A 17,980-nucleotide genomic window follows, 5' to 3' on the forward strand; every position below is an offset into this window, starting at 1 on the left:
ACACAAACTGGTAGATCTTACTGCTTAGCTGAAATGTAGTGATGGAAGACTAATTATACTGAAGCAAAACAAACGAAAGGCACCAATCTCCTCCATCACCATCATAACTTATAAGTTCAGAAAGGTACATACCAGCCAATGGAGACTTACTGTCCTGCCAATACAACAAAACAACTGAAATACAATAATATTTGTGGGACTCAAATCAACTTTATACTGCTGACAGCACATGATGTAACATTAACTCAAGAAAGACCTACGTCGCAACAAGGCCCCAGGAGTAGACAACATTCCATTACAACTACTGATAGCCTTGGGAGAGCCAGCCATGACAGAACTCTACCATTTGGTGAGCAAGATGTATGAGACAGGTGAAATACCCTCAAGACTTCAAAAGGAATATAATAATTCCAATCCCAAAGAAAGCAGGTGTTGACAGTGTGAAAATTACTAAACTATCAGTTTAAGAAGTCACGGCTGCGAAATACAAGCACGAATTCTTTACAGGCGAATGAAGAAACTGGTAGAAGCCAACCTCGGGGAAGATCAGTTTGGATTCCGTAGAAATGTTGGAACATGTGAGGCAACACTGATCCTAGGACTTATGTTAGAAGATAGATTAAGGAAAGGCAAACCTATGTTTCTAGCACTAGTAGACTTAGAGAAAGCTTTTGACAATGTTGACTGGAATACTCTATTTCAAATTCTGAAGGTGGTAGGGGTCAAATACAGGGAGCAAAAGGCTATTTACAATTTGTACAGAAACCAGATGGCAGATGTAAGAGTCGAGGGGCATGAAAGGGAAGCAGTGGTTGGGAAGGGAGTGACACAGGGTTGTAGCCTATCCCCGATGTTATTCAATCTATATATTGAGCAAGCAGTAAAGGAAACAAATGAAAAATTTTGAGTATGAATTTAAAACCCATGGAGAAGAAATAAGAACTCTGAGGTTTGCCAATGACATTGGAATTCTGTCAGAGACAGCAAAGGACATGGAAGAGTAGTTGAACGGAATGGACAGTGTCTTGAAAGGGGGTATAAGATGAACATCAACAAAAGCAAAATGAGCATAATGGAATGTAATTGAATTAAATCAGGTGATGCTGAGGGAATTAGCTCAGGAAATGAGAAAGTAGTAGATAACTTTTGCTATATGAGGAGCAAGATAACTGATGATTGTCAAAGTAGAGAGGATATAAAAAGTAGAATGGCAATGGCAAGGAAAGTGTTTCTGAAGAAGAGAAACTTGTTAACGTCGAGTAGAGATTTACGTGTCCAGAAGCCTTTTCTGAAAGTATTTGTATGGAATGTAGCCATGTATGGAGGTGAGACATGGATGACAAATAGTTCAGACAAGAAGAGAATAGAAGCTTCTGAACTGTGGTGCTACAGAAGAATGCTGAAGATTAGATGGAGGGATCACCTAACTAATGAGGAAGTACTGAACAGAATTGTGGAGAAGAGGAATTTGTGGGAAGAACTTCATTAGAAGAAGGGATCAGTTGCTAGGAGCTGTTCTGAGGCATCAAGGGATCATCAATTTAGTATTGGAGGACAGTGTGGAGGGTAAAAATCATAGAGGGAGACCAAGAGATGGATATACTAAGCAGATTCAGAAGGATGTAGGTTGCAGTAAGTACTTGGAGGTGAAGAAGCTTGCCCAGGCTGGAGTAGCATAGAAAACTGCATCAAACCAGTCTCTGGACTGAAGACCACCACAACAACACTGCAGATTACATGTGCAATGATACACATTTGATTAAAACTATAGAACTGTGTACGATTTCTGACTATGAGAAGTCAGTGTGGTATAATGTATCACATGTTACCATTGGAGCCTCTAAATGTCATGTCATGTCATGTCATGTCATGGCATGGCATGGGACCCAAAAATACCTGCATATGTTCCTCAGCAATCTCCTAATATGCAGTTGTTCACAAATCCACAAAACATTATTAGGGGTTTCTGGAAGATTGTAAAAATGCAGGTTACCAACAAACCATACCCCAGAAAATTCTGATAGGCAGGCAAAAATGGAAGTAAGCAAATTAGGTGTATCCAATATCCTTCAAAGTAAACAAACACAAAAACAGCTTTATCAGTAAAAAGCTTAAAAAACAGACATTCCATATGCTGTTCCAGCTTCTGAGTTACCATCTGTAACTGATGTGTGGTGGCTGTTCAGTTGAAAGAGGAACTGAAATCAAATTCACTAATAAGGAGAACTAAAACTAACTTGTTATTGTAGATGCTATACTGTTAATTGCAATGACAACGACAGTCACATTTAGATAGGCATCATATGCGACATCATTCCTTGTTCAAATCAGTCAGTGGACACCCACCCTTAGATTTATTGATAAAAACCCCCCTTTTGGATAAAACTTAAAACTAGACCAGCCACTGTTAAATGTCCACCTCAGGACAGCTAAATTTGGACAGTCCAACAAGATGTGGACCACTGTCAAGCGTGAACCACAGCAACACTGAGGTGGTTCTCGCGATGTAGGAGGTGACTTGAGCCAGCCAAGTATGGCCGATGCGGAGCCAGCAATGACAATGGACACCTTGTGAGGGCCTCGCATGGAGGATCACCATACATTCGTTGTCTCCTTTAGCATACATAACTTATTCAGTGAAGTCAGGGAGTGCTATTCTGTATTCCAGAGTCTAAAAACCTTGCGGTGGAATACCGATCGATGATCAGATTACGGTATGCCAATCTCCAGACTCGGTTTATGAGTAGCCTCTTTGGCTAGCGTGTCGGCAACTTCATTTCGTGGGATTCCAATATGTCCCTGGGTCCATACGAAGGCCACTGACCATCCACATTGTTCGAGGATGTAAACTGACTCGTGGATGGCCTTTACCAAAGGATGGTAAGTATAGTGCTGGTTGAGAGCTTTTAGGGTGCTCAAGGAGTCGATACAAATGAGGAAGGACTCCCCGGTGCAAGAACGGATATGCCCAAGAGCACGAGAGATGGCTACCAGGTTTGCAGTGAAACCACTGCAGCCATCTGGCAAGGAGCGCTGTTCAGTATGTCCTGCATGGGCATAAACGAACCCAATGTGACTATCAACCATCGAGCAATCTGTATAAACTAGCTCTGAACCCTGGGACACGTCAAGAATAGAGAGAAACAAATGGTGGAGGGCCACAAGGTAAACTGAGTCTTTTGGGACTTGTGAGAGGTCTTGATGAACTGTGGTCGAGCTATACACCATGGAGGTGTATGTGAGTGGACCAGGAGGTGGTAGAGGGAAAGACTAGAGTTCAGTGAGAAGGGACTGGACACAGACTGCAATTGTAATCCCAGATCAGAGCTGCCATTGCAGGAGATGTATCACCATGTTAGGGAAAATGAGACAATAATTTAGATGTTTAGGCATGCTGCATATGTGCATGGTATAATTTGCAAGCAGTTGTTGCCGCATGATCCGCAATGGAGGAACCCCAGGTTCGATGAGTAGGCTGTTCACATGGCTCGTTCAGAAAGCTCCTGTCCCAAGTCTAACTCCACCGTGGTGTATAGGGTCCAGCATCCATAGTTCTGAGGACGATGCTGTACCATATACCAGGATCCCATAGTCAAGATGGGACTGTACAGCTGCAACAGTTTAGGCCCCCAGTTGGTGTGACTCAGGCATAGAAAAATGTTAAGGTGCTGCCAGCACTTTTGCTTAAGCTGACAAAGATGGTAAAGCCAAGTTAAGTGATAAGAGTCCACTATATTAAGGACATGGTCATCAAGATAAAGTTGTGGGTGCAGGTGAAATGTATGATGGCGACAGATGTGCATGACACAACTCTTGGTGGCTGAAAAGTGAAAGGCATGGGTGAGTGCCCATGACTGCACCTTTCATATGGCTCCTTGCAGTCGACATTCAGTCACACCTACATTAGATGAGCAAAAGGAAATACAAAAGTCGTCAGTATATAAGAAGTGTGATACTGACGGCCCCACAGCTTCTGCGAGACCATTAAAGGCCAGTAAAAAGAGAAGACACTCAGTACAAAGCCCTGTGGGACCCCATTCTCTTGGCTATGGGGAGAATTGTGTGGAGCACTGACTCGGACTCTGAAGGTGTGGAGCGACAAAAAGTTCTGTATAAAAATCAGGGGTAGGCCTGGGAGACCCTACTTGTGCAATGTAGCAAGGATGTGGTGTCACCAAGTGATGTTATCAGCTTTTGTCAGGATAAAAACAACAGCAATATGGGAATGATGGGAGGAAAAGGCAGTTCAGATGGCACACTCCAGGTATACCAAGCTGTCAGTGATGGAGTGATCTTGGCAAAAACTGCACTGGGATAGAGCCAGAAGGTCTCGAGACTCAAGGAGCCAACACAACTGCTAGCTCACCATATGTTTGAGCAGCTTGCACAGAACATAGGTAAGGCTAATAGGATGATAGCTATCCATGTCTAGTGAGTTATTACCAGGTTTTAGCACTGTAACAATGATGCTTTCTCACCCCTACAATGGGACTTCCCCATCGCTCCAGTTGCAGTGGAAGATGGCAAGGAGATGGCGGTAGTAATCTGCTGACAGATGTTTAATCATTTGGTGATGGATGTAGTCTGGCCCAGGGTTTCAAATGGTTCTAAGCACTATGGGACTTAACATCTGAGATCATCAGTCCCCTACTTAAACCTAAATAACCTAAGGACATCACACACATCCATGCCTGAGGCAGGATTCGAACCTGCAACCGTAGCAGCAGCGCATTTCCGGACTGAAGCGCCTAGAACCACTCGACCACAGTGGCTGGATGGCCTAGGGATTGTGTCACGACAATCTTCAAGGGCACTGAGAAATTCCCACTCACTAAATGGAGAATTATATCTTTCAGTCTGGGATGTAGTAAAAGATAAGTGTTGTTGTTCCACTCGCTGTTTAGGGTACAAAAGACATTGGTAATCCCCAGACGCAGAGGTTCGAGCACAGTGCTCAGCAAAATGCTCTGCAGTTGCATCTGCGTCAGTACATACAGCTCTATCTGTGGAAATCCACATATACTTGCAGGGGACTGATATTTGTAAAGGAGTCTGAGCTTCATACCAAGCATCGTTCCCAGCACTGCTGCTTCCATCTTTTGACTAGCTGACAGACCTGGGCCCAGAGACATTTTAAGGCAATGAGGTTCTCCACTGATGGGTGCCACTTATGAGATTGTAGGGCCCGTCTACAATCCCTAATGGCCACTGCAATTTCCTGTCACCAACAAGGCACTGTCTTCTGCCGGGGCAATCTGAGGAACAAGGGATTGCCGATTCAGTTGCAGAAACAATGGTTGTAGTAACATTCTGGATTACCACATCAATGTCAGTAAGCAATGGAGATTCAACGCTGGTAGCAGAGATGAAAGTGTCCCAGTCAGCCTTGGTAAGATCACATCTGGACAAGTGTCCAGGTGAGTGATGCCGGCGGAGGGACAGGAAGAGCAGGAAGTGGTCACTACCACACAAGGTGTCATGAGCTCTCCAATGGGTAGACGGTAGAAGACCATGACTGCAAACTGTGAGTTCAATGGCCGAATATGTGCCATGTGCTAAGCTGAAATGAGTCGTAGCACCTGTATTTAGGAAGCAAGAACAAGTTGTACATTCTCGACATCTTTATCACTGCCAGTAACCTTGGTCCCACCCCACATAGTGTTATGGGTGGTGAAATCACCCGAAAGTAGAAAAGGTGGGAGGGGAGGGGGGGGGGGTGAGAAATTAGTGCAATGAATACATTTTGTGGTACTTCATCATCTGGAGGAAGGTGGATGTTGCAGCTGGTTATTTCCTGTGGTGTCTTCACACAGCTTCTAAAGATGTTTGAAGGGGCACAGGCTCACTATACAGAGGTATGGACATATATACATACTCCACCTGACATCCTGTTACAGTCATTACAATTTTTGTAATACCCTGATAGCCACAAAGGGTGGGTGCCTGCATTGCTGGAAACCAGGTTTCCTGAAGGGCAACACAAAGATCAGATGTAATGCTTAAGAGTTGTTGTAGCTCAGCCAGGTGGGGAAAAAACTGCCACATTTCCAATGGAGGATGACGCTTTCAGCAGTTGGGGGCGACACGAAGGGACCAAGGAGGCAGTTTAACGCTCAGGGTCAGCTGTGGCCACTGGTTGAGTGCTTATATCTATCCATCGCTGCTGAGGCATTGGAGATCTACATCCTCGGGAAAGGTAACATCTCCACCTCATCCTCAGATGCAGAACTGGTAGGGGGGTGGTGGTGGTGCAGGGGCCACTGGAGTTTCTTGTTTCTTTCCAGACTTCTTCTTTATCTGTTTGCTCTCGCTTCTCCTTAGAAACCTGCTGGGAGGGCTTCTCTGAAGTAGCTTCTGGTACAGAAGAAGAGGGTGAAGGCCTTCAACCAGCAGCTTGTGGCTGTTTCAGTCACTGGCTGGTGTACACCTTTACGCGGGTGGAACCCTTTGAAGGCAGAGTCCCAACGGACCCCCGCTGTGCGAGAAGAGCCGGAGGAGGCTGTCACTTCTCGGGCTGGGAGGGGGGGCAATTTCCCTGAAGTTTGAGGGGCATAGCTCCCAAAGTAGAAGCTTTGGGAGCAACAGAAGAAGCAGTGTCCCCAACCACCATGAGGGGGGGAGGGGGGGGAGGGAAGATGGATGCGGTCTGGCAGACCTGAGAGCCCATTGTACGAGGCAGAGACTAGGGGACTACCGTCACCAGGGAGGGCGATGTCGTTGCAGCTGCAGCACAGCAAGATGTCAAGTGAATGGGGTGCAACTGGTCAATTTCTTTTAAGCCTCCTGGTAAATCAGCCTGTCCAGGATCTTTTACTCCATAATTTTCCTCTCCTTTTGGAGAGCCACAAAATCTAGCAAGGGGAGTGGTGCTCTCCACAGTTGACACAGATGGGAGGAGGGACAGATGGAGTTTTCAGACGCAGTGGATGTCTGCAATCTCTACATGTGGCGCTGGAATTGCACCACGAAAACAGGTACCCAAATTTCCAGCACTTAAACCACTGCACAGGAGGAGGGACATATGGTTTTAAATCACATCAATATACGATCACCTTGACATTTTCAGGACAAGATGAAAGCACTGGTAGCAACCCTATTATCTTTAGGCCTCTATAGACATGAGAGACAAAGTGAACACGACATTGTTCTAAATTGGCATGTAGCTCATCATCGGACTGCAACAAGAGGTCTCAATGAAAGATAATGCCCTGGACCATGTAGAGGCTTTTATGAGGAGTGATCGAAATGTGAATATCACCCAGCTTGTCACAGACGAGTAATGCCGTGACTGGGCTGGGGATGATGTCTGAATCAGGGCTGACCCATTTCGCATTTTGGACAGTGATGCCACTTCCCCATACTTATCCTCCAGGTTTTCAACAAAAAGAAGGAGCTTTGAAGCCAGAAAGGAGTCCCCAACTGTTCTGCTGCACACTAAGTATTGAGGTGAATATGGTTCTCTTTTTTCTGTAGCCCTACATTCCTCCCATGGTGTAGCTAGGAAGGGAAACAATTTGGGGTCATACTTCTCAGCACTGAAGTTGAGCCTTCCCTTCTTACAGACTGCTGGGGCCATTCTGCCACCAGTGAAAGATGACTGGGTCCGCTTCATTGTGGGTCATCTGCCATGATGCCACCCACTCCGATCAGAGGCTTTCCCCACTGGTGCCACACAGCCTCCGCAGAGGTCACTTGGAGCAGTGACCAGTGCCGGGAGTCCTGATGCCCCAAGAAGACAGGCATCTACTCCTTGGTATACATGGGGAGTTTGCAGCTCAGGCATCAGCAGTGCGATCTCTCTGTTGTCAGGGCACTACAACCAAGAGGGTCCAAGACAAACCCTCCTCAACGGACTGGCTACTGCACTGGATATCAGGTGTGAAAAGACCCATCATTATCATGGGTGCAGAAGAGGACAGTAGACAATGGATGTAGATGATGCATCCTGTAAGGTGTCCTCACCCAAATAGGTGGATTACGGGTGAAGCTGCAGACCCACGACAATAATAGGTGCAGAAGGTCTCAGCGCATGATGGATATATGACACATCATGTGAGATGTCCTTCCCCAAATGGCCCACACTTCTGGAGAATTTTGAAAGGTGGAGGTCAAAGCATAGAAGGGGACCATAACTTAAGAGGCTGAGAAGTAGGAGACTCCTTGTAGCTGCCTCTTACGACAGGCATGAATACCTCGGGTCTTTTCTAGTCCCCGAACCAACAGGGAGAGTTATCTAATGAGTTAAAGCCATTCTCACTGTATGGGTAAATAGCCTTCTCTATATTGGAACGCTTAAGGGACCCAAACTGTGACTTGGACAATATATTATGTGCAGTCTGATGCTTACAAAAATGCTTGAACACAACCTTTTCAATTTTTTTTGAAAAAGGCAGCAAAAATGAAACTGGTCGATAATTTGATGGTATCTCTTTATCCCCTTCTTGTAAAAAGGCTTTACTTCAGTATATTTTAGCCAGTCTGGAAATATTCTGCTGATAAGAGATTGATTACATAAATAACTTTAGATAGAACTCACCTTGCATGAGTATTATTTGATTAACTTTGTTGATATGTTATCATAACCACTAGAATACTTTGACTTTAAGGATTTTATGATGGCTGCTACTTCTTTGGGAGATGCGAGTGTCATTTCCACCTTATTGACGCTACTTCTAAGGACTGGTCTCAGATACTCCATTGCACTGTTTACTGAATCTGATAACCCCAAGCTATCATTTACAGAAACAAAATACTTGTTTAAGAGGTTTGCAACACTACATGTACTTGTTACCAATGCCTCATTTATTTTTAGAGCTATCTGTTCCTCTTCCTTTTTGGTCCCACCTGTCTCTGTCTTCACTATATCACACACAGTTTTTATTTTGTTGCCAGGTGTAACTATCTTTTTCTCATAATAAAGCTGCTTAGATTTCTGGATTACTTGTTTCAATATTTTGCAGTATTGTTTGTAATGCATTACAGTGCTAACATCAGAGCTGTTCCTAGATAGTAGATGCAGTCTCCTTTTTGTCCCACATGATATCTTTATTCCTTGTGTAATCCATGGTTTATTTTTAGACTTCTGTTTGATTTGAGTTTCCTTTAGTGGAAAACAATTTTCAAAAGAGGAATTAACTTTATTAATAAATTCTTTGTATTTCCATTTGAGTCAGAAGTATTGTAAAAATCTAACCAGTTCACATCTTTGAGAAATCTTCTAAAATTCTCAATTTTTGATTGATTTATTACCCTCCTGCACTCAGATTTAATATATTTTTTATCCTGACAAGTTTCAACATTTAACACAAGGTGCTGCATTAAAAATAATCATCTTACATGAACCTAACTTGCATTTCAAAATGATCAAACTGTTACAACAGCTGTCACAGAATATTTGGGCAAAGTCAATAGCTATCTAGATGATGGGAACAATGCTGTGGGCATATTTTTAGATCTCACAAAGTCATTTGATCTGGTCAATCATGCATTTCTCTTCCAGAAACTGAAGACATCCAACATCAGACAGGTGTCACTTCTGCCGCTGCCTACATACCTAAAAAATCAAACAATGCACAAATATAAATGATCAAAAATACGTGAGAAAAAACAATGTTGAGTCTATGATGAACAGCAAAGGAGGTTATTCTGCAGGCGTCAGTACTGGGACAATTTCTTTTTCTCATGTCTGCAAATGATATGACACAATCTTCTATTTCCCATATAATTACTTATGCTGATGACACTTCTCTGCTGCTTTATGGTAGTAACAATGATACAGAGAACACATTTTTCAACACATACCACATCAGAAGTGACTAAATACAGGGTGCACATAAAGTCCATGAACACTTTCAGTTATTTATTGCACAAGAACCAAACACTGTACACATATCATACATATGTCAGTTTGAAGAGAAAAACTGAAAGTTATTTTTTCATGTATACCGCCACAGTGTAGTCTGGTAATCTGCCGATAGTCAGCACTACTCACTAGTCACAAACATGGCGAGTTAAGGTGTGGTGTGAGCTTTCTGTGTGCTGGAGTTCAACAAAAACGAGTGTGGTACAGCCGTTCAATGGATGTTTAGAACAAAGTATGGTAAGAAGCCACCAACAAGGAAGGCCATTTACCACTGGCACAACAAATTCGTTATGATGGGTTATGGGTTGCTTGTGCCCGGCAAAGAGAAGTGGACGTCCCAGTGTGAGTGAAGTGAATGTGGTGTGTGTACGAGAGACGTTCATAAGGAGTCTAAAGAAATTGGTGCGTCATGCATGTTTGTAAAAAAAAAACTTTCAGAGTTTCTATTCACAGTGCAATATGTATGACATCTGTACAATGTTTATTTCTTGTGCAATAAATAACTGAAGGTGTTCCCAGACTTTATATACACCCTGTATTTTAGTCACTATGATGTGAAAGTCAATATCACAAAATCAAGTGTTCAAAACAAGTAATTCTTGCCACAAATACTTAGGAAATATTTGTGGAGTTTCATACACAAACAGTGAAGACCAAACCCCCCTCTTCTACACTTGGACAAACATGTTCAATAGGAAAAACCATGTAAATTGTGTGTGTAGGAAAATAAGTAGTGCATTAATCTTCCTTAGCAAGATGTCCAAAAACAGCCCCTAATAAAATGTTGTTCAGTATGGGGTAATTTACTAAATTATAAATTACGAAATAGATATTTGAGTCTGTGCTGCTAATGTGCACCTGAACAGAATGCTTGACTACGAAAAACATAGACATTGCATACAGAAAAATTAAAGAGGCCTTTGGACAGAAAAGAAGCACAAGGAAGAATATTATGACCTCAGATGGAAAGCCCATACTAAGCAACGAATAGATGACTCAAGGATGGAAGGAATATGTAGAGGCTTTGTATAATGGTAACAAACATTATAGAAAGAGAAGAGCAAGTAGACGAAGAGGGGAATATGATATTGCGAGAAGAATTCAACAGAGTACTAAAATACCTCATCCACATCTACATGAATACTCTGCAAATTACACTTCAGTGCCTGGCAGAGGGTTCATCAACCCACCTTCACAATACTTCTCTATTATTCCAACCTCGAACAGCGTGCGGAAAAAACTAACACCTATATCTTTCCATGCAAGCTCTGATTTCCCTTATTTTGTTATGATGATTGTTTCTCCCTATGTAGGTCAGTGTCAACAAAGCCCCTGAAGTAGATGACATTCCCTTGGAATTACTGAGATCCTTGAGAGAGCCAGCAATTACAACTATTCTATCTGGTATGCAAAGTATATGGAGCTGAGCAAGTGGTAAAGGAACTACAGGGGAACATTGGTAATCGGATTAAGGTTCAGAGTGATGAAATAAAAACTCTGAGCTTTGTCGACAACATTGTAATTCTGTCAGAGGTGTCAAAGGACTTGGAAGAGAGGTTGAACAGAAAGGATAGTGTTTTGAAAAGGGGTTAGAGGATGAACAGCAACAAAAATTAAAGAATGGTCATGGAGTGTAGTCAAATTAAATCAGGTGAAGCTGACAGATTAGTAAATGCAAAACTAAGGATGATCAATCCTTAATTCAACCACTTGGCAGGGATTTTTTGTCACTGGCAGCCAGCTGGCAGCGACATTGGCAAGAAGTATACTTTCATTCTATTGTGAGGCCTTCCTTTGTGTAGAAATCTTGTGCAGGTGGCATGTGTGTCTTAGATGAGGCAATATAGTGTACAGAGTGAAAGTGTTTCACGCGAAATGGCATAACCCAAGTATTCAATTCGCCAAAGAGTATTCACTTATTATTCATATATGAATACAGAAGCAGTGTATGCTGTAGGGAGATTATTTCAGGAGGAATTTCCTAATATTCAAGTCCCTAAACCGCTTATGATTCATTGATTGATACATAAATTTTGTGAAACGGGAAGTGTTCTTGACAGGAAATGTACATGACTACATGCAGTACTCACACAAATAATTCTGGACGACACTGGGCATGCTCTCGAAAGGTCTCCTAGAAAATCAGTTTGATGTCTTTTTCAGCAAATGAGAATTTCCTGTGGTTCTGCTCAAGCTGCTGAAAAGTTACTGAAGTTACAATCCTATAAAATAACTGCAGTGCAATAACTTAAACCACTTGACCCTGCAAAAAGGTTGTGGTTTTGTGAATGGATTTTGATTACAGTGCATGACAAAGAAATTGATCCTCATTTAACTTTCATTTTGGACAAATCATGGTTCCACATGAGTGGATATGTTTCAAAAAATAACCATCTTTGGATTTCTGAAAAGCCTAACGTAATACATGAAGCACCCCTGGATTGTGGTAAGAGAATAATAGGCTCTTTTTTTTTTCCAGCAAACAATTAACAGTGAGATATATGTGGAAAACTTTTGCAGTCTTTTTTTGCCCAATTAACTGAGTGAGAACATTCTTTCATGACCTTTCAGAAGGACTCTGCAACGGCACGTACAACCAACTTCTCAATACAGGAAATTCATTATGTGTTTCAAGATGGAAATATCACTAACAACATGGTCTCCTTGTTCCCTGATTTAGCCCCCCGCAATTTTAACCTGGGGGGAGGGGGTGTGTATTTAAAGTCAAATTCACTAATTTTAGATGAACTTAAAACTAACATTCGCAAAGAAATTGCTGCCACTTCTCACACAGAACTGAAGAGTATAACGAGCACTTTGCTAAGCAAGTGTAAGAAATGCTTGAACGATGAAGGAAAGCAGTTTCAGTATCTCCTTGCTTAATATAAGTGAGTAATTTACTTTTCTTTTTAAGTGTTTATGTTATCTATGTTAGAAATAACTTACGCAATTAACCATATTATATTTACTGCGGAACTGCTGTCACCCGCATCATGGGCCCAGCAGCTGGCCACACTGGCTAGCCGCATGCCATAAAGGCGGTTGCGTTAATGATTGATCACCCTGTATAGGCAGTTGATGAGTTTTGCCACTGGGCAGCAATGTAACTGGCTATGGCCTAAGTAAGAAGATATAAAATGCAGACTGCCAACAGAAAAGCATTTCTGAAAAAGAGGAATGTGTTAATATAGATTTAAGTGTAAGGCTGTGATTTTTTAGATTTGTCTGGAAAGTAGCTTTATATGGAAGCAGGTGGTGAACAATTCAGACAAGAAGACAGGAGAAGATTTTGAAATATGGTGCTACGGAAGAAGTCTGTATATTAGATGGATAAATTTACTAACTACTTAGGAGATACTGAACTGAACTGGGGAAAGAAGAAATTTGTGACACAACCTGATTGAAAGAATGGATCTGTTGGTAGGACACATCCTGAGACATCAAGGAATTATGTGTTTGGTAATGGAAGATGCTAATTCTCCTATAAGTTCCAGCTCTAGACTACAAAGCCAAATTGTACTTCACAGCAGCAACTGCTGTTTATTATACAAAGTAGATTTTTATAATCAGTGAAATAAAATATAAAAATAGCTGCAGAGTACGAAATAACCTGTGGTGGACAACAGAAATTTTAAGTTATTACGTAGCCTGGACATTAAAACACCTATAATTATATACATTATATAATGTACTAAAAGTTATACAATAACATGATATGTATTAATGTTTCTACATTAATCTACCATGCAAATAAATAAATACATCAGAAATTCTCTTAACGTACAACAAAGAATGCAAGGTGGTTTCTAAAACAAGAAGGGTGGATATGAGTTTCAAACAGAAGTGGTATGTGTGAGATGAGAACAGGAGAAACAAATTAGGTCTGTAAAGGAGTAGGTTGGTTGGTTGGTTGGTTGGTTTGTTTGGGGAAGGAGACCAGACAGCGGGGTCATCGGTCTCATCGGATTAGGGAAGGACGGGGAAGGAAGTCGGCCGTGCCCGTTGAAAGGAGTAGGCAAGCTGATTGAGAATAAAAGTGACATGTCTCAAGTATATTCACATATAAACTGCAAAGTGTAATAACATTTGTTACGAATTAGTCTACTTACAAAGTAAGGGGGGAAAAGCATCCCCTGTAGTTTTTTGTCTGGAGCATCAGGAATTCCTCTAAAAGCAAATGCTTCCAAGTCTTTTAACAACTTTTCTTTTTCCTCTCCCGGTTCTGTCTCCACTATCTGCCGAAGTCTAAATTGCACCTGAAATCGATTGCAGTTAAAACATCAGTATTTAAAATGTTTATAAATATAACACTGGAAAGTCCTTGGTGAAAAGCATATAATGAATGGAGTAAAAGTAACCACTCGCCATATAATTGAGGTGTCGTACAGTGACATACAACACAATAACAAGATTTAAATTGTTATTAAGCTTTCAAGCAACAAGGTTCCTCAGATGTAATTAGCAAAAGCAACACACACTGAACACTGATTCAGTGTTCCAGCACTGTAGGCTGACTGCACTGCCATGAAAATTCAGCACAATGTTCAAATCATTTATGTGCCAGTCAACTACTCAATGTGTCATCTATATGGTGAATGGTTACCTTTACTCCTTTCTTTATTTATAAGGTTTTCATTACTAAACTAATTCAGCAGAAATCAAAATTATGAAAAGTCTTCTTTACCTTATCAGGAAAATTAGTGATTATGTTTGTGACACAAAAGTAATGAACCAAGTATAAAAATCACAACTGTGATTCCTCCACTTGTATTCACTCACAGTGGGAGCCAACTAGGAACTCTATGGAAGACCATGAACCATTTTTCCATTCTCAGACGTAAAACCCATTAACATAATTAAATTCAGTACACAGTTACGAATCTGTTGGCTTGCACATTCAATTACTGCATAAGCAATTTCTGCCAGTGGCTTATTACATATCTGTACTTCAAAAGTAAGGAGACCACTCACTGAAAAGCAGAAGCATTGAGTTGTCAACAGGCACACACAAAAAAGAGAGAAAGCTTCCTAGCTTCTGAAGTAAATCATTTCTCAAGACAGTGTATAAAAATAGACACACACACATGAAAACGCACACTTGTCTGTGCCTCTATGAAGTGTTGCCTGGACACACAATGTTACAAGTGCAGTTCAGCCGGTGGACTAGAGTTGGGTGGGGGTTGTGTTGGGTGGTCTACACAGAGGGAGAGAGCAGCAGGAGGCAGGAAGAAGGGTTGGGGGTGGGTAGCAAGTGTCTTGGAGGGAGACAGCCAGTTCGCTGACTAGGAACGCAGGAGAGAGGGTGGCAGGTGCACAGGCTAGGCATATGATGCATAGGTGTTGGAGCTGGTGGGGTGCAGTGTGTGATGAAGGAGATGTGGAGAGGTGAATTGGGAAGGGGTGATAGGAAAGAGAAAGGGTAAGCTGTTGGATGGAGAGTGTAGGGACAGTTGGTTAAAGGAGACTTGGGGATGGATGGGTTGATGGGGGTTAAAGAAACCAAACTACAAGGTCATTGGTTCCTCAAAACAATGTGTGTAAAGTCGAGAAGAGTCCCCATAGAGGAAAGACACAAAAACAAATCCTGACAAATGTGAATTTACACAAGAATCGAGGAAGCCAAGAGACAGAAGCAAGTAGAAGGGAGAGAAATGTAAAAGGGTGAATGTGGGAAAGTTGCCCCACCAAAAAAGCAGCTGGAGGCAATGGGACACATTATGTGCAGGAAGACACACCCTCTGCACCCAACTGGTACTTCCACATCATCAATTACCACAAGAAAACTAGCAAAGTGGACAAGTTGATAAAATCTCAGAAAGAGAACACCGATAATGAGACAGTAAACCAACAACACATGTAAAGGAATAAGCTGAATTAAAAAACAGGGAAGGGCAGAGGCCAGGTCGGACCACTGAGCGAGAGCAGCCATGGGTCCCATGGGTTGAAAAAGTGAAGGGGCACCTCTCCAGTCCCTCAAATGGCAGACGAGGCTAATGTACCCTATGTTACAGTGAGTTGTAGAATACACTTCCGTGGGTAAAATGTAAAACCAGATCAACCATTCTGTTGCCGTCCACTAGCAGCAGAGATAGCATGTCAGCAAGTTCCTGTACAGGTGCATTGTCCAAGGTGCAACAGCGGCTTGCAACAATGACAGGAAACCCCACGGTGAAAGGGGTTGCCTGCTCGCGCATGCATGACACAATATTTAAGTTGTATCCATAACACTTCATCTGGGAGAGCCTGAGATGAGACAGAGATACAAGCTCCATTACATGTTTCAGATGGACATACAACTTCCATGCAGATAAGCAAAGGTCCTGATCCAAGTGACACAAATTTATGTAAGAGGAAGAAGATGGGTGTTGAGAGCAAGATGTACCTTCTGCTCAAGAGTAAAAAAAGGACAGACTGAAAGGGAGAAAGCATCCGCAGGATTGAAAATAAAATATCTAGAGGTGCTTACAAAGGAAGATAGAAATTTATTTCTACTGAGCACAGGCAGCGCTATGAGAACACCCCACCTCTCTTTTTCAGTTGAGTCAAAGATGCATATGGAATTTAGGAATTAAATGATGTTTAAAAAACTAAAACTGAAAAATTTAAGAGTATGTCAGAATAGCTTGATATTAATTGAGACTGGTGATCTTAGGGCATGATGTATTTCATTTTACTATAAAATTACAGTACTGTTTAATTATTTTTTTATTACATTTTGTAAGTTTTTTAAAAGCAGCTTGCCATTTTAATGAATACAATTTATATTAAGTTTGCTCTCTCTCTCTCTCTCTCTCTCTCTCTCTCTCTCTCTCTCTCTCTCTCTCTCTCTCGCTCGCTCCCCACTGCTATAAACCTATTTTTCATATTTTTCACTGTCTTCACCTTAAAGCAGAAATGTGACAGCATGTAGCAATATTGATGAGGAATTACTTAATATTCCATGATGTGTTAAAATGTTACAAGTTGTTAAAATATTACAACAGTGACATAGAGGGAAAGTATTTTAATAATTTTAGCCAAAAGTTGGTGTATTAGAGAACAAAATTGGTGTCACTGCAAGTTTTTCAGTTGCACTGATGGGTTTCTTGAATAGGTTGCATGTAAGGTGCAAAAATATGTGCAAACTAACCTGAAATAAAGTCTGAATTTGGTGTCATCATTTAAGAGGTGCTTGTTAATCAAAATGTTGTAACAACCTTTATTGTCATGTGCTGCAAAAATAATATTAATCTTCTTCTCCAACAAGTTGAGGAGCCATGGTAATATTGCTGTGTCATTTTCATCTTGTGGTGAAACATCCGAGTAGTTAAAAGTCAGATCCAATTTGGCCACACTTCTCTCCATCCCACTGCCAACAGCCCACTGGTGGTGCAGCTGCGTCTGGCCCATGCTTTGGGAAATGGCAGCAACTGCACACGAAATATGGTTGCATCGCCGTATACCTGAGCAAGCAGGCAACCCTTTTTGCCGCTGGAGATCTGTCACTGCTGCAGGCTGCTGTCGTGCCTTGGATGAAGCACCGTAAAGGGGGAAGTCTGGTAGGATGTGGGCCATTGCCAGATGGACACCACATTGATGATAAGGTGGATCCTAGTGCTGGAGGATGTGGCTGTGGATTTGCTAAATCTGGCCAATGCAAAGCCGGCAGAGAACAGTAGATTCCTTGCGAGAAGCATAAAAGGAAGTCTGTCACATAGTCATTGTCTCCTTTAAGGTTCACAGTTTATTTGGAGAAACCAGAGCACACTAATCTATGTTACAATCCCCCAAACATTGATAGCACAGAGTTAACCAAAAGTCCGGTTCTGGTACTCCCATCTCCTAAGTCAGCATCCTGGTATCCAACATGGCCAACCAGTCCCAACGTCACCTGGGATCCAGACAAAGATGACTGACTGTAGCTTGATGCATGTCACAAAGGAGATCCTGTATAGTCACAACCAATAGGTGTCGAGGGTAACACTGGCTGATAGTGTGAAGACTGCTCAGGGAGTCACTGCCGATTAAGAACATCTCACCAGTGCAAGAACAAATGTGGTTGAGGGCTCAAATGATGGCCACCGATTCTGCAGTGAGCTCACTGCATCTGCTCAGCAAGGTGTGTAGCTCTATGCATCC

General features: G+C 42.0%; 1 protein-coding gene across 2 annotated transcripts in view; it reads right to left on the reverse strand.

The window, feature by feature from the left end:
* Positions 1-17,980, reverse strand: part of LOC126248560 (RUN domain-containing protein 1-like) — a 177,681-nt gene that overhangs the window by 122,655 nt on the left and 37,046 nt on the right. For both annotated transcript variants that reach the window (XM_049949650.1, XM_049949649.1), the window contains exon 3: positions 13,972-14,118. In XM_049949650.1, coding sequence (XP_049805607.1) covers positions 13,972-14,118 — 147 coding nt within the window. The remainder of the gene's footprint in view (positions 1-13,971; positions 14,119-17,980) is intronic.

This window comes from Schistocerca nitens, chromosome 3 (genome assembly GCF_023898315.1).
Source record: "Schistocerca nitens isolate TAMUIC-IGC-003100 chromosome 3, iqSchNite1.1, whole genome shotgun sequence".
NCBI classification, from domain to species: Eukaryota; Metazoa; Arthropoda; class Insecta; order Orthoptera; family Acrididae; genus Schistocerca; species Schistocerca nitens.